Source organism: Manis pentadactyla, chromosome 3 (genome assembly GCF_030020395.1).
Source record: "Manis pentadactyla isolate mManPen7 chromosome 3, mManPen7.hap1, whole genome shotgun sequence".
Taxonomy (NCBI): domain Eukaryota; kingdom Metazoa; phylum Chordata; class Mammalia; order Pholidota; family Manidae; genus Manis; species Manis pentadactyla.
In genome coordinates this window covers 155,049,055-155,067,346 of record NC_080021.1, presented here as the reverse complement: position 1 = coordinate 155,067,346, position 18,292 = coordinate 155,049,055, and the positions used below count along the sequence as shown (strand labels likewise).

Sequence of the window (18,292 nt, the reverse complement as noted above, 5' to 3'; positions counted from 1 at the left end):
CAGTATCTGTCATTCACAAGCTTTCCGTTCTATAAGTCTGTCATTTGCTAAGTCATCTCTGTTCTTTGCTATAATCTGATCTGGCACACTTTGCTACTTCTGAAAGGAAAAGAGCAAGCGAATAAAATTTAGGTGTTTCTTTCTGCAGGGACCTTGGATGCACAAATAATGGCAGTGTGAATCGGCAAGTTGAAAACGACTCACTGAATATCCCAGGAGACTTTCCACGCAGGCTCCTTGCTTCTGCTGACAGCTGATATGATAGAAGGTGAACAGGATGTGGTGATTTACTGTGAGCTTAGCAGGGAGCTTAATTTTCACTTCTTCATAGAAGTCAGGAGACCTGTTTCAAAAGCACGTAACACACAAATAACTGTCAGCAAGAATGAGGACTTCTCTGATGATAAATTGTATCCTCAAAGACCCTTTGCTCCTCAGAATTTGCCTGCTTGGTGTTTTGCTTTTCATTTCACACCATTCTGGAAGTCCTTGAGACCAGGCTTATGTCACTGGATGTGCTTACTTATACAAGCCTGATAGCAAACTAAAGGCTTTGTCCGGACAAAAAAAAAAAATCTCTGTACACAGCGGAAAAATCCACCAACCAAATTTCAAAAAAGGATGAGGTTTGGAGTCCTGCTGTGACCTCCTTTTCTATCTGTACCCCAAGAACAGGGACTGGCACAAGGCCATAATTCATTAAAAGATTTTGAAGAGACAAATAAGTGATGGTATGAAGGAAAAAGAACCTGATTTTAATGAATTATGAAGTCCTAGATACTTCATTAAGGGCTTCATGTGTATTACCCATTTAATCCTCATCCCAACCCAGGAAAGTGGGTTGGGCAAAATACTTAAATGGGCCAAATTTATCAAACCAGAATCAAACCCAAGTCCATCTGACCCTGTACAGATTTCCCTCCCCTACTTATGACATATGAATAATAGTTTAGGCATTATTCTGTGACCCAATTTACCTACATAACATTGAGTGTTCCATTTCTCCTTTAGTCTTAAAGCTAAATTTTCTTAAAGTAGGTGGTGTGGCAGGTGTAGAGTGATGCATGAAAGACAGGAGACAGACAAAGGAGAGCTGGATTTTTTTCTTGGCCCTTTCCAGTATCTCAAAGCACGTTAGGAAATTCCTTTCTTTATAAATTTCCACAAAACCTCTCTGTATCATACTAGAATAGAAAACTCCAGAAAAATCAAAGCAATATTAGCTTCTTGAAGATATTTTCTTCTTCCAGACTTAACTAATAGCAAAAATTGTGCATCTCCAATACAGAATCATGGAACTGGAATGAATTTCCTCCCTCAATGGTAAAAACAATCAGGAGGAATCATGCAGGGATTCAGAAAAGCCAGGAGATAATGAAACAATCTTGCATACATTTAGAAATCTGAATATACTTACTTATTATGGTATGTAATAGCTGTATACACTTCCTGCAGAAATTCAGGCCCACTGGATTTTCCAAAAATGACCTGTTCACCAATACAGAAGGGACCAAATTATCAGCGGCATTTGGGTACATCATATCAACTGTCATCAGCCCAACAGGATGTTCCGGTCTTACAGAGCTATATTTTGTAAATTGAGAAAGCCGAATTCTGTACTCTGATGCAGGAGAACCAGCTACAAAGGGTAAACTGAGACCAGAAGGGGCATTATTAGTGACCAAGGGCCACAGGTTTGTGGGACTAGAAATCCAGCGCTCTCACCGCTCTGCCTCACTGGCTACAGGTCTGTACTAAGGGGCAAAGCCACACAGTTTGCCCCCCATGAGAGATCCCTGACCCAGGCTCTCTTCCCTCCAAAGACCAAAGTCTGGATCCCCTGGGTGATCAGGACCTTGAGTGGCCTGCCCTCATGTTTGTGCTACTTAGAAAGATACCTCCTAGGGCTGGATTCAACCCTAAAGGCACATGACTTCACAGGTGTACTCACCTTTGGACAAAGAAAAAAAAGAGATCTCCCCAGTAGATGCAGTATTGCTCATGCCAGATCCCAGGGCCTGGTGAGTGGGAAACAGGCTGGAGTTTGGCCCCCACTTGTCCCTGGCTGGTATCCTGGCTATAATCAGTTTCTGTACATCTCTACCTTGCGGCCCCAGTGGACTATCCAGGGGCCAGAGCAGAGATTACCGGGGAGTCGAGCCCTCCTCTAGGGTTTCTTTCCCACCACAACTGCAGGAGGATAGCTTGCACTGGGATGGTAGGTGGATAATTAGGAGGATGGTTTAAAAAATAAAAAAGATATTTGAAGAATGAAAGCACTGGAAAAAAATTACTTCAGTAAACAGAGATATTAACTGAGTTCTATGACTTGTAGAAAATACTAATAGCTAATCACCCATCTCATTTAGTGGCAAATGGTAAAAAAAGAATATAAATTCTGGCATTCTGGGTTCCTTAGAGAATGCTGTATTATGCGTTTATTATTTGATTTATATCTTGCCTTATGATGACAGCCCATTCCTAAAAGATCTGAGATGCTGTGCATTTATTATGACTAGGCAGCACTTCCTGTTTATCCCCAGATGCAGTCTCAGCCTCTGGGGGGATCTGGAGGTGCTGCAAACATGGCTGACACACTGGGCCCGTCTCGCTGCTCCTTATGCTGTTAGGGTGGTGTACAAAGACTTCATGAAATTTTTCAGTCCTCTAAGATGATCTGCATCTCCAAATTTTATAGCTCACTATGGAATAAGTTAGGAAAGAGTCTTTCAATTTAGACTGACCCTGTTTGCCCATCTGTATCCTGGGACCAATACTGGACTAGCCACAAAGGCCTTTGCACATGCCAAGCAGCACAGGTCTGAACAGACATACTCTGTCCACTGGTGAGCCCTGGATTTTGCCTGTGTGAACTGACAAGGGAAGTTTGGCCCACTTTGGTTTGAGGCAAATGCTTATTTCCCTCCATACCGGCATAGCGTTGCTAGCATCCTCTCCACACATAAACTGGATCTTTATTGTAATATTCCGGGCAGATGCTAGTTTGTTAGCAAAGTTCAGCCTCTGTGGGTAGACATAGAGAAGGTTTCTGGAAAAGAAAAGATAAAGAACCAATAAATGAGGTCTAGAGTTTATTTTGGCCTAGTTTGCCAGTGAATGCTAAAGCCAACACTCCTGGGGCCATTACTCTGAAGGAGATTTCTGTTCACAGGTGAGTTATTTTTGGAGGAGTGAGTTACTGCTGATTCTTCCTCTTCAGCTGCAGTCATCTGATAACAATCAACCTCTGATTTGCCTCATATAAAGATGTGTCTGCTGCTGAGAAAGTCTTATTGTCTTGGAATATGCAAATCCGCCTAGAGATAGCGTGTCAGATACAAAGATAAGCATGCAAAAAAGGTTCAGCTCATCCATAAACAAAATTCACAGCCTAATAGATGATGGCCTAATTTGATTTCTTCTCTTTCTCTTTTTCCTTTCCAATCTTTATGTAAGTAGTTTCAATCTCTTACTGGCACGACATAGGGTTGTATTAGTTTAGCTATCTAAGATGCCAGTTCAAACCTCCAAGCTCCATTAGCTACATAATATATATAATAACACATACAACAACAATATGAATAATATATACATTCACCTAACAACTGTAGGACAGGTAGCAACTATAATTTTGTATAGTTTTGCTTTTCTATTTGCATTATTATGAGTATATTCCACTAGAAGATATGCTTTATGAGGGCAAAGGGATTTTTCTCTGATGTTTCTAATTCACTGACGAATCTCCAGCAGCTAGAATAATGCCTGGGACATTGTTGGTGCTAAATAAACATTTGCTGAATAAAGGAACAAATGTGTACATTTTTGATAAATAATATCCCTGACTTAAAGAAATAATAATAATACTAACACTTGCTACATAGTATTTCTCCTGACTTGGGTAATGTTCCAAATACTTCATAGTTATTAATTTAATTCTAATAATTATCCTGTAAGTAGGTACTATTGTCAAGCATCATTCCCATGTCACAAGTGAGGAAAATATTAGCTACAAATATGTTAAGTATTTTGCCCCAAATCAGGAAGTTTGGAAATGTAGGAGGGCATTGAAGCCAGGAACTCTGGCTCCAGAGCCATGCCCTTGGCCACTGAACTATATATTCCCTCAGACAAGACCCCCCAGTAGGTGTGGGAGTCTGTGTAATTCATGATTTCTCTCAGTGAGAAACTTGCCAAATTTCCTGAGTCTCATTAACAGGTGAGTGTCAACAGTATACCAAAGGCTGATTCAATTAGTTGGTGTCGCCTTCTTGGGAAAATGTCTTATCTTCCTCACTTCTTGGCCCACTACCCTGATTTCTAGGTAACACATTCTCCACACACAGACACATTCTTGCCCCAAAGGCTTTAAGATGACAAAGCAACCTTTGTGTGAACTAGACACCAGGAGAGCAATATAGAAGAGGAAGGGCCAGGGAATCAGATTTCCTGCAGTGAATGTAGGTTCTCATAATACTTTACAAAGGACTTGCATCTTTACTGACATGAGGGTTTCTCAGTCTCACCACTACTGACATTTTGGGCTGATAATTCTTTGTTGCGGGGGTTGACCTGTACTTAACAGGATGTTCAGCAGCATCCCTGGCCTCTATCCACTAAATGTTAGTACTATCTCCCCATTACTCAGTCGTGGCAATCAAAAATGTCTCCACATTGCCAAATGTCCCTTTGGGGGTGGGGGTGGGGGCAAAATCACCCCCATTTGAGAGCCACTGGTCTACACACGTGAATGTGTGCCATACAGATCTGTATAACCATACCTAGCAGATTTCCCATCTATAATAGACACATTCTCCTGAGTCCATATTCAAGTGTAGAGTATGCTCCATTGGAAATGAATGAAGTTAACACTCAAGTAAGAGGCAGAAGATGACAATTTTAAAGCTGCTTAATTAACAAATTCTGGGGTAGTTAGAGGCTGGAAGACTGAAAGAGAAGGACCAGGCTATCACTGACTCTGTTCTCTCAACTCAAACCCCTTCATTGTGATAACCAGATTGAGCCTGCCACTGTGTGTGTGTGTGTGTGTGTGTGTGTGTGTGTGTGTGTGTGTGTGTGTGAAAATGGTCTTTTTGAACCACTGTTAGCATAAATCTACACGTTTGCCCCACAGCCCTATCTTGCTATGACAATACCAACAGTGACAACACTAATAACCACAACTCTGGACAAGACCAAATGAATGGTCTGAGCGGACCTGCTTCTGGTGGACCATGCAGACTGCTCCCTGTAAATTACTTGGTCCCACACATACAAATGCAGAGGGAGCCACGTTACAAGGCTAATCCTCAAGGGAGAACCGTTGAGAGCACCCACTGGAGTACCAGGGTGGACTGGTTCACGCTCAGAATCCCTGTCTGGTCAGGTAAGAGGATAAGAAAAGATTTCTGACCATTCTGAAATGGGGGCAGTCCTCAGAGCTAAGCAGAAATGAGATGAGAGAGCCTAATATTAGGAACCAGGTCTACTTTTTTTTTTGCCATCATATTCCTTAGTCTAGCTTCTCCTTCAGAGTTTGAAATTTTATTCTGTACTGTATTTCATGCAATTTATCATTGCTAGTGCAAAGATACTTATTTCACTGAATGTCATAAAACCTTTAGTCTTACACCAGGAATCAAAGTAAGGCTAACTCCATTAGCCTGTGGTCATTGAAAACTGCACCACAAAAGAGTGTCACCCAGTCTGTCCCCAGAACCACATTGTGCTTTGCAAAATGGTAACAAGTGTGTGGGGAAGAGGAGGAGGGTGTAGCTACATGCTCTTGGAAACGACTTAGTGGTAAACTAAGATAAACAGGTTACTGTGCATCATGAATATCTTCAAGGGGGAAAGAGCGCTCCATTCCCCAAATGCTTTGAGCTCAGAATGCATTTTGTTGATTTATTCTTTCATGGAATATTTCATGGGTTTAATATGCTGAGAAATCACTTGGGAAAACATTGAAATAACCTTACTTGGCAACTAAAGAACTAAAGAAGAGGATAAGAAAGAACTAAAGAACATCCCACATCAAGAAAAGAAAAGCTAGACCACAAGGATTCTCTACTGAAGTACCTTGCACAGTAATGAATGCTCTCAGTGATTCAAGGAGGAAGAATGGTATGTGGGACCATGAGGAACACACAGGAACCGTTAACTTGCAGATACAAATCCAAAGGCCATGAAGGCAAATGAACAGCATCCCTGTCTTACTTCAGCCCAGTCCCTCCATATTGGGTGACTCAGTGGAGGCTGAATAAGTGTCTCAGGGCTGGGAAGAGATGTTAAGTTGCTGTATCCTGTGACCGCCCTAGGCCACTTTGTCTCAGCACCGTAGTTACCCTGGCATGGTAGCATCTAGCACACACCTACCCCCTTGCCTGCTGGCCTTTGTTTCCAGGTCTTTCTAGCTACCATCCTGTCTTCTTGTTGATTCTTTTAATGGGGTCACAGCCTGGCTGCAAATGGTCAACTGCATTGACCACTTCCTACATTCAAGTGAAAAAGAAGCTAAGTACAAGGCAACAATTTCATCAAAAGGAAGTTTATTAAATTTACATGATGGACAGAACTCTCAATCAGCTTCAAATGTCTGTAAAGTGCAGATGGCCTTCCCAGAAAGGTCAATGACAGGCTGTAACACATGAAGGAATTAACATAGAATTCTAAGGTGTGCAAGCTGGGAGGCCCGTAGCTCAAGCCCCAACTTCGAAAGATGAGAACACTGAGAGTGGCCTAGGGTGGTCGCAGGATACAGGAATCTTTCCTACCGTCTTATTTAATTGGTCCACTCAATTCTTTTATAATCACATAATTATCATACATATTATTATGAAATTAATATATGATAAGGGACAGTTCATTTTGTGCATTAGCCACAGAGCAGGCATAAGGTCCAGTTTAGTGCTGTTCTAGAATCTACAAATGGCTATCTCCAGGGCACCTTCCAAATCTTGCTCTGTCTGAGCAAGTTGGGGTTTGGGGTGTGTGTGAGGGGGTACAGACCCCTCTCTGTTCACTCTTGTGCATCTCTGCTGCCAACTAGCAGAGCGCTAGTGTCAGGGTGTGGTTAATAGTGTTGGCTCTGGAGCAAGTTTCTTAGCTTCTCCAAAACTCCAGTATGGGCTATAATTCTACCTACCTCATTAGGCTGTGGTGAATACTAATGAGAACTTAAATGACAGCGAGGATGATGATGATTTCCTCCACACAGCTAGTATGTCAGATATCCTCTCCAAACGATACTTTCTGCTCCAGAATACCCTCATTCCTCATCTGGACCTTTGTAAGCTTTCCCAATTCATCTCTTGACCTCTGCACTTGCCCCTTACAATATACTCCTTTTATATTGGTCAGAAGATCTCTCAAAAGTATAAAATAGGTTTTTGTCAGGACCCTACAAGGATTTCCCAAACTTCTTGTCATGGGCCCTATTGATCAGGTCCTTGGCAATCTCTCTGACCTTCTTGCTCATTACTTTCCCACACTGGCCTTTTTTCAAGGCCTGGAACATTCTAAACTTATTCCCACCTCAGGGCTTTTGTACCAGCTGTTCTGCTCTCTGGGAGAGCTGCTCTCAGTTCTCTAATGACTGGTTCCTTCTCATCTCTTGGGTTCCAGCTCACATGTCCTATCCTTAAAGGAGTCTTTCCTACCATCTTAAATTTAATTGGTCCACTCAATTCTTTTATAATCATATAATTATCATACATATTGTTATGAAAGTAATATATGATAAGGAAAATAATCTGTATCAATGTTTTCAGTCTTTAATAGTTGAAAAGTACAGAGAAGCCTAAACAATAAAATTCAATCACCCAGTATCCCACTGCATTGAGGAAAATCACCATTCAGACTAGCAGATTTTCTTCTGTCTTTCTTTCCTCTATACATTAAACATTTTTATCATACTGCATATACAAAGCTTTGTCTTGTTTCTGTGTCCTTTAATGCTGTTCAATCACGACCATTTTCCCAATATGACTAAAGGTCTTAATAAACATGATTTTAATGGCGACATGATATTCCATATTATGAATGCGCCATGATTTACATCAGTCTTCAAAATAAGCATTTAGGTTCTTTCCTTTTTTTCAATTACAAAGATGTGATGAACACTTTATATATCTTACCCCTCTACAATGTAGTACACTTTTGGAAGCATCTCTTTAGGTTCTGTGTAGTTCAATATCTTCATCTTTGAATTAATTGAAAAGACACTAATCAACCTTTCACTAGAAATAATGGGCCAGAGTTTGTAAAAATGCTTTGAATTAGCTGGTGAAAAGGGCTGGGTAAATCACCACAGTAGTAGCCCTGCCAGACTGGATAAGCAAGTTCGCCATCAGCACACTCCTCTCCTATGTCCCAGTGCAGGGCACTGCCTACCTGTCACACACATTCCCCAGCACAGGTCAACAATTTTGCGCTTTGCTTCCATAGGGGTTTTCCCTGTGTTCAGTCATCACTGTAGACATTCAGTGCCCTGCCTCATACTGAACGCCCTTTCCACAGAACACACTTGGAGAGAATTTAGTTCAGTATCTTTTTTGCAGGACAGGAAACTGACACCAGGGAGCTTAAATGACTTTGCCTAAGAAATTTTTTAAGAAGATACATTTCCCAAGGATCATCATATTTCTTACTGGCAAGAATGCTAAAGTGGTATATTTTATTAAATATGCATATTTTTAAAGAAATGAATATATGAAAATAATAATGTTTTCTCTTAGGAGGGAAGATCCAGCTGCATGGTCCATAATCCAGAGCCTAAACTAGGTAAGAGTAGTTAATAACAGGCTGATAAATAGGCTCATATCTTTTATGTGTGGTAATTCAGTGCCTCATATTAGCTAGCAAAAATCCTAAGAATTAGGTTATCTAATGATTTCTGAGAAGATAGCCCATAACCAAAACAGGAATCATTTGTTATGGCCAAGTTATTTTGAAAGCTACTTTAGTAACTACAGGTCAGTGTATGTGCAAGGCATTTAGTATAGTCTCATCTTCCCCCAAAAGCAGACAAAAATGGTTCTCTTCAGTTACATGCGTCATGACAGCAAACAGGACACCCAGTATTCATCAATAATTTTCTTTCCAGAGTCACTTCAGATGGCTTTTCCTTATTATAAACTGTAATTCATTCCCATGATTCAGCAACAGCCCCTCAACTCATTTTTAAACTGCTGTAAGTCAGCAGCTCTGGGATATTATTTGGTAAGGGCTGCTTATCACAGGCCTCCATACAAGCCCATTTTCCTTGGTATAAAAGCGACTTAAATTACAGGCATTATTGATACTCAAGAGACCCCTGATTCAGCAACAGCCCCTCAACTCATTTTTAAACTGCTGTAAGTCAGCAGCACATCCAAACTTGTGGAATTTGGTTATTCTTAGATCAAATTAACCAAACTCTCTCTGCTCTTTATCATCTTGGGACCATCTTCTATCTCCTTTGCTGAAAATAGGTCAACTCAAGGGACTCTGAAGTCTTTCTAAGCCACAATGCCAAAACCATCAGTTTGGCTTCTCAGTTCAACCTATTCTTTATCCAGTGCAAGGAAACAAAGAAAAACCTGCTTCTGTCACTTCTCCCCAAGATGACCTCAATGTTCTCTCCCAGAGGCTTCTCCAGCTTGGAGTGGAGCCCAGAGAGCATGTGAGCTAGAGCAGAAAGCACAGTGGGCACCTGTTTAAGCCAATGGGCACTCTGAACACCCCTTTACCTGAGCTTCTAACACAAGTCAGCCAGCAGGAGAGGAAGAAAGAGGGCCTTGAGAGGACAGCTGAACAGCTCAACAGGAGGAACGAAGACCTCCATCCACTGGTGCAGGCATGAAGTACAAGGGGAAATTTAGTGTGGAGCTAAAATGCCAGGCAAGGAGGATGCGTTCTTCAAGGTAGGGGGCTTTCTGACAAAGGTGATGGATGGCATCAGGGTGAGTATATAACTATTGAAAATTTGAGTCGATCATGATTGGAAAATACACCACAAAGTTAAGATTCAAGAAGTTGGGGTCACTTCTGTGAAAAAGCCTGGTTCAGAAGAGTGGTGGTGAAGCTTAGCTCTTTGTGATAATATGCTTATGTATCTCCCATTGTTGGTGCCTGTGACTTAAGCCATGCTTGGGCAAAAAAATATTTGTGTCACTCAGTCCCATGGAATGGAGAGAGGACCACTCAGTCATGTCACTAAGCCAGAAACCTAGCCTTCTGAACTCAGGATATTCCACTTAAAGAGCCTTGGAAATCCCAAAGAGAGCCAAAGGTTTAACTGCAGCTGTTCAAGCTTTTCAAACGGTCCATGATGCTTCCAATGTTCTCTTTGAGAGTGAGACTGAAGTGAGTAAAATAGTTAGTTATACTTACGCATCATGTTCAGTGAAAATTCAGAATGTAAAACTTTACCTATGACAGAGCTGTAAATATTCAAAAAATGAATATTCATGAAGGGAAAGGGCCAAAAGGTGATATGGGGAAATAAAATAGGTAATTTGATTTTCACATGGAATTGGCATCAATTTTGGTTTTCTTGCTGTTATTTCAGTACAGATTCTATAACAAGGTAATAGTATCAAATACATATCTTTTTTTAAAAAAGGAGGGAAAAATGGCTGATTTTGTGGACTGCGTTATCTCCACTGTCTCGAGTATCAATAATGCCTGTAATTTAAGGCGCTTTTATACCAGGGAAAATGGGCTTGTATGGAGGCCTGTGATTAGCAGCCCTTACCAAATAATATAATAGGTGGAAATGTTTAAAAAAACTACAGAATTCTCTGCAAATGTAAGGTGGACAAGTCAGTTTCCTCATCTATAATAAAAAGGTTGGAGTTAAGTCTCAATTGTAGTGATATCTGAGAAGTGCTTAGTAAACTACAAAACATGATACAAATGAAGATTATCTTCCTATTAGGCATGTGTAAAACAGCTGAGTGGACCTTAAAATGCAACGTTAAACACTGCAGGATTGTGAGATCTTAATATATGTTATTTAGGGAACTGATCAATCTCTCTGGGATTTTCTCTCCATTTTCAATACCTGTCTGTCTGTCTCTGTTGTACTCTCTCTCTCTCTCTCCTTGATCTCTGTGTCTTTCTTGGCCATTCAGTCTCCCTCAATCTCTTTTTCCCTGTGTTTATGATATACCATCCTCCATCTCTGTCTCACAGCCTCTCAGAAAATGGCAAAATGCTCTTTATGAGGGAACACTTTGCCAGTTCCATCTAGTCACAGAAATCTATTTCCTTACAAGCTTGCAAGTAGTTGATGATTTCCTACTCTGAGCTGAAACTGGGTTGTGGGAAGGGCCATTTTTCTTTCAGGATGAGAAGGACAGAACCTAAGATCTATAAACATCTCAGGATTTCACAAAAATGTCTAAGAAAATTTTATTATTTTAAATTATAATAGAATTATTAGCTCCAAAATATGAAAAGTAAAACCTCAAAATCACAGTTAAAGTATTTCAAAATCAGTATTTACCAAATACAACATTTTGGCAATATGTCAATGCTATTGGTAACACTACTGAATTTAACCTACAGGTAAAAATGTTTTCCCCCTATTAGCAGACTGTTATAAAATTATAAATAAGTATATGTGACAAATGAGGGTGGGGTGCATCTTATGTTTTAAATGACATATGGTCAGGTGCTTCAGGCTTAGAGAGGTCTTAAAAGGATGTTGGTTATGAATATGGGGTGGAGAGAATTAGATACTAGAGAAATCAGTTTTTCTTTTTTATTATTATTTTTACTTATTAGTTTTCTTATAGCTTGAGACACAATTATTAGTTTAATAGCAAACCACTAGCAATATGCAATGAACTGAAGTAGATGGGCTAGTAAATGAGTACTTGGCTCTCTTAGTACAACACACTGAAACAGCTTTCTATATAAAACTCTTCAGTTTTCTAAGTAAACACTCTCAGCCTCTTTTAGCCATTTCAAGTCATTTCTTTTTCTGTTGTTATGTTTTAAAACTTTCCCTTTCTAGCCCTTTTTGCAAAGACAGAGCCAAAGAATTGATGAGCTATTCACTTTAGCGGAAATGCTGCAGAACCAATTGCATGAATGAGATGTCCTCATTCAAAAACAATGGAAAATGGTTGGTGGCTCTCACTCCCTTTAGTAATTTGTTAGCAACAGACTTTGATTCCAACAGAACAAAATTTGAATGCCTATTAACATCAGGAACATCTTGCAGTTATTTGGTGTCTTTAACTCAAGTGTTCCAAAGAAAATTACTAATCTAGATACACATTATTTTAAGGTACTTAATGCAAGGTGATCAGCTGAGGAGGTAAGTCTGTTTATCATTCACACTTCACTGCCAGGAGTAACTATTTTAAATGTAATAGTAAAAATGAATTCTTACCAAGTGCAGGCACTCTTCTAAGCACCCGTGACAGGTACTGCTATTAGTCTCATTTGGCAGATGGTAAAACTGAGACACAAAGAAGATGCATAACTTGTGCAAGGTAACAGAGCAAATGCAGCATGGAAGTCAAATCCATGTGCTCTGAAGCCAAACCCAGTTAACGTAACCACTGCTGTCTCTAAGAACAACAGTGAACAGTCTTACTGGTTAAAAATCAGACTCACCAGAACTTTATTGTAATGTGGTCTTTTGTTATATTATTTACAAGGGAAAAAATAATGTTTCCGAAAACGAACTATAAGATTTTTTAAAAGCTTTAAAACAGCATCATTAACTTAGAAGATGAGAGTGAGAACTCGCCATCAGTGTCAGAAAGAGGTTTTGATATTTTAAATATATCAAAAGCAAACTGAAGTTAGAAATCTCAGCGCTCAAGAGTTGATGTATTTTGGAATTACCTAGGAAAACTGCAAATCTAATATACTTTAAGTGGGTTTATGTTTTGAAATGTGCTTGTAAGGGAGCTAAGACTTTGCTACTCAAAGGATGTCTAGGGAGGAGCATCACCCAGGAGCCTGTTAGGATGCATCACAGAGCTACTGAATCAGACTCTGAATTTTAATAACACCCCTGGTGATTCAAATGCACATTCAAGTTTGAGAAGCACTGATCCAAGAGAACCAGTCTGTCTTTAATTTGGCTAATAAAGGGATCCTGTAATTCACTGTGATTCCTGATTCCTTTTTTTTCTTTTCTTCCCTGCTCGGCTGCTAGGAAGCTCCAAGTCAAGCAGATGACTTTTTAAGGAACTGTCGAGTTCCAGATATACCTCAATATATATCTGGTATTAACCTTACCCAGATTTAGACTGATTTCCCTCTTACTTTCCTTTCACCAGAAATTTTACACCTTGCTACATAATCTCTGTAAACTGCCTCAGATACTTTTTAGAATGAGGTGGTTTGTGAATAAATGCACATGAATAAAACATTTGCCATGTCCTGTCTTGTCATTCCTGGCTTCATGCCATTATTTGTGTTTATTCCTGTTTCTAACACTTCAGGTTAGATGAAAGCATAAACTCATAAAGGAATCTGTGAAAAAAGGAATAGAAAGAAAAACCCTGATATGTGGGGTGAAAAGAACATTCCATCTTCAGAAATCAGAACAAGAAAAACAGAGAGCGAAACCTGTTCTGGACACTAGTCAGGGCCCACGCAGGCTGCCTGCCCTGGGAAATGGCACAAGATTAGAAGGAGGCACTGGGGATGTTGCACAAGCAGCAACTTGCCCCTTAGTAACCTCTGTGCTCCATGAACTAGGCTGCAGTGTGATGTATAAATGCTCGTACTATATTCTGAACACCAGGGACCTCTAAACATCACCCCCACAAAAAAGCAAGTGCAGTTAAGAAGCCAGAGACAAAGTGTTACCAAATCGTTGAGAAACACTGCAATAAATGACCCAATATTTTCTGTTAAAGGTCCTGTTATGTTAAAAAAAAAATGCACTCCAAAACAGAAATCAAGTGTAGAGAAAGTGAAATTTCCTATAGCCAGGATTCTCACATGGTCGGTTTGCTCACTACACACATGTAGGTAATACATTATTATTGACTCTATATAAAGATCTCTGCCCAGTGCTCTGGGCAGCACAGCAGCACAGCTGCAGGAGAGCAGAGACTGGAGTGGTGGCAGCGCCAAGGACAGAGACTGAGACAGCTGTGGGAACAGAGAGGCCCAGAGGCTGAGACTGGCTTCCTACATGCAGACTTACCCTGAGCTGGTGGGATTCTGTGCTTGACCTGCGACCGTGGGAATAAAGTTGGGTATAAACCCTTTCACCCCAAGAACACTCCATTGTCATTTTTTGGTCTCACTGAATCCATAGTGAACTTGTCTGGGGCTGAAACCCATTGGCAAGACATCAAGAAAGAACCAGCAAGCTCTAATACCTCTTATTATAAACCACTTTTAAAGTTTTTTTTGGAGGAAAAAACCCCCATGCTTTCCCAATTTGAACATCAGATATGGTATCTTTATACAGAGCAACTATTATTACACTGTCTTGAACAAGAACTAAATACTCACAGCTCCTATGATATTTATAGTGCACCTTTCCTAATACATCAATCCCTATCCCTTCACTTTAGGAGGTACATAAAAGTTTCTCTTAAGTGAAAGTTTGGAAAACTAGTATTCCTCCTGTTAAATAAAGCAGGACCTCAAGCAAGGGAAAAAAGAATGCTACCTTTAGAAATAAGTCAAAGCACTCACACTCTCCTTAAAATCCACTTATTTATTTAAGAATAGTCCAACTATCTTTCCAATAGCAAAAAATCCAGAGGGAAAGTTATGATATTTATGGTCTTAGGTCTTACCTAGATCAGATTCCCATTGAAAAGAATCACAAATACATAAGCATTTGCAACCTGCTGGGGAAAATTGACAGCTTTAAGAAAAAAGAACATTTCTCTTCAGCCTTGCCTGAAAATTTTTCTTAAAACATACGATGAACTAACTGAAGTTTTACCGATTAGATATCCATGTTACCAAAATCTCTTTTGAAACACTGCTCGGCAGATTTCAAGTATTGAGAGGTTTATATATCACTCACTCCCACCTTAGTATGAATTGGTTTTCTCAGTTCCTTTCCTTGCACAGAGGTTGGGTCTAGAAACTGTTACAACTGTGGCAGCAGGTTCTAAGATGGCTCCCAATGATCCCTGCCTCCTTGGATTCTTGCCCTGTGTGATCCCCTCCTTTTGAGTGTGGGCTGGACCTACTGACTTGTTTCTAACCAACAGAATACAGCAAATGTGACAGGATGTCACTTTTTAGATTAGGTTACAAAAAGATTCTGGCTTCTGTCTTGCTTACTATCTTTTGTTTATTCTAAAGAAGCCAATTGCCATGTAGTTGCTGGCTTAAGGAGAGACCAATAAAGCAAGGAATCCAAGGAGGCCTCTTACCAATAGCTAATGAGGAGCTAAGGATCTCAGCCCAACAATCCAAGATGACTGGAGTGCTGTCAGCAAGATGAATGAACCTGGATATGAATCCTCCCCTATTTGACCTCTGGGATGATCACAGCTTTGGCTGACGTTTTGACTGTGGCCTTTGCAGAGTTCAGAGACACTCAGCTAAGCCACCCCTGAATAATCCACATAAACTGTGAGATAATAACTATTTGTCGGTTACACAGCAATTGACAACTAATACAAATACATTTTTTTAAGTGTATGTCAAGTATCTGCTGATATTTAAACATGCTATTCCTTTAAAAATATTTTATATTGCCAAATTTCCAATTCTTCTTAACTGGGCCTCAGGGTTAGTCTACTGGTCTAAGAAATATATATAATGACCACTTACAGGAAGATATTCTTAATATTAAAATAGCCTCTTTGGCCTCAATCCAATTTCTAACTTAGTATAAAAAGTTGAGAATTACTACAAACATAAATAAGTAATTTTTCTTTGTTTCTAGCTTAACTTCTATAAGCTGAATTAAGTAATGTCTCTTCAAGAGGCTATGACAGGTCAGGAAAAGATAAGAGGGATGCTAAAAAGTATCTACCAGAAATATCCTTCTGTCTCCCCTAAAACAATGCATTTTTAATGAGTCTCCCCCAAGTAAAAAACAAAACAAAAATTTCAATGATATTTGGCTTGTAAAAGACCTAAAATTCAAGTTTAAAGATACTGTTTCCATGCCATATCTGGACTGGGCTGAATTTTTAAAGAAATATCCAGACACAATTATCACATGAATGACTGATGTGAACGAACCTGCATTTTTTTTTTCAGGTACAGAGGGAGCACATTTTTTCCAGGCTTTGCAAATAGTTTCCTAAAACAAGTCTGCCAGCTGACAAGAACACATACGCATACCAGAAATTTCCAATTTTTGTTGGTACTGAAGGTATTTTTTATTTTTTTTGGTTTAGGGCAGAACCTTCAATAGTCCCCTACCTGTTCAAAGGAACAGCCAATGGATAAATCAATACTGTTCATTAATGCTTGCTTTATCATTCCTGCAGGTTTTAATATGGTCAGATGCCCTTGTTGGATTAGGGAAGCAAGTATTGGAATTGGGGGAAACAGCAGGTCTACTAAGAAATAAATGCCCACATGCCCTCAGCTACCTCTAGAAACATCTATCAGCTTTTGGTACTTGGTGGAAAGAAGGCTTGTCTGGGTTTTGGAGGTGGCAGAAGTTGCAAAGATCTCAAGGTGGCCACAGGACAAAGCTACATGTATGTGTTTCAGTAGATAAATGTGGTTGTGAGTGTTTCTGATGTCTCTTAGGAGATTGGGGTTTGCCTCCAAAGAGAAACAGTCACCCCTCCTTGCCTCTTTCAGCCTTGGGGTTTATATTTCACAATGTCAAATTATTCCTCTGTGGCTGCTGCTGTTTTTCTCCACTTGTTTCTCCAGTTGGTCATACACCAACACCCACCAGACAAGCACATGAACCATTGGGAGTTACTGACAAGTTTGCAGAATAATTTACTGGGTAAATGCTAAATTTCTAGACAAATCCTTATTCTCAAAGCATTCCTTCTGTCTTTAGGGAAAGTTCTACAAGGTGTTAGAAACACTGTGTACACTGCAAAAAATGTAGGGTTTGCCCAACACTGGCTATGAACAGAGAGCTGGCCAGGGAACTGCTGTCATAGCATCTTTACTGGCAAACACTGCTGCCCACCATCCTGCCCCAGGGAGTAAATAGTCCCTGGATGTAAAGAAGAAAATGTTCTGTCCTTCATGAGTTCTCCTTCTGTTCCCCTTTCTCAATCCCATTTAGTGAATGTGGCTCTGTTTACTAAGTAGATCATATAAATTAATAGTCGGCTTCATCTCCATAGATTGTCAAATGGATTCCAGACTGAATTCCAGGACCAGGGAAAGAAAATAGTACAAGGAACTATAATGTGATCATCAAAAAAAAAATTACATGATTTACCAATGGGCAGTTCCATTAACAGTTTTGTGGCATTTGAAAGAACCGTAGAAAATCTTCTGATTTTGACTGGGGAGTGAGAAAGGCACCCCCTAAGAGGGCATCAGAGAAATAGGGCCTCTTGTCCAGCCATGACTGGTGTTGAAGATGGTCAACTGTCCTCCCCCCTGATGTGCACAAGACCAGGGCTAAACTCTTGAAGCAAGACTATAGAAAACACTGATTTCTACCAGTCCAGTCCAATCCCCAGTGGTGAAATCACATCAAAACCTTCCTAGGAAAGTAGTAACTTCCCCAAGCACTTACATAGAGTTTAACTCCAGAGGTTAATCAGGCAAATGGGGGTCGCCACCCTGACCCCAGCAGGACCTCGCAGAGAAGATCATCAGCACATCAGATTCCAGAGGAATCAAGGGTGCGGCTGTCTCCCTGACGCTACCAAACTCTTCCAGAGCAAAACACTAGCAAACTCAGCTGATACTCAACAGGCCTCATCCCCTTCTATATGCCAGTATCAAAGGGCACTTCCTAAGTGAGCCCCACCAGGTGCAGAACTGTCCTGGGCCCCAAAGGGAGAGCAGTATGAATCTCTGCTACCCTCACAGAGTCTACACTCAGGTGAGGGATCCACAGCCTCTATGTAACAAGTAACAGTTCACAGGTGTACTGTACAGCATTTTACATTCCACAAAGCACTTTCAGTAGTAAAGTCTCTACTCCCCCAAATAGCACAGGGTTATCCCATTTCACAGATGAAGAAACTGAGACTCAACCTCATGGGTCTGATCCTGTGTCCTCCCCTGGGCACTAGGGCTGCTGCCCTTCAGGCTGAATGGTCCCCTTCAGTAAAAACACTTTCTCTATTTCTCCTCATTAAATTTGCTCTTTATGCTTCTTCTAAACAAAATTTCACTGGTTTCAAAATAATGTAGGGAATAGGGTTGG

General features: G+C 40.3%; 1 protein-coding gene across 4 annotated transcripts in view; it reads right to left on the bottom strand.

Annotated features, from left to right (window-relative positions):
• Nucleotides 1-18,292, bottom strand: part of DOCK8 (dedicator of cytokinesis 8) — a 228,316-nt gene that overhangs the window by 90,452 nt on the left and 119,572 nt on the right. For all 4 annotated transcript variants that reach the window (XM_057498603.1, XM_036928398.2, XM_036928392.2 and 1 more), the window contains 3 exons: nt 2,932-3,049; nt 1,418-1,488; nt 205-343 (listed from right to left, as the gene is read on the bottom strand). In XM_057498603.1, coding sequence (XP_057354586.1) covers nt 205-343; nt 1,418-1,488; nt 2,932-3,049 — 328 coding nt within the window. The remainder of the gene's footprint in view (nt 1-204; nt 344-1,417; nt 1,489-2,931; nt 3,050-18,292) is intronic.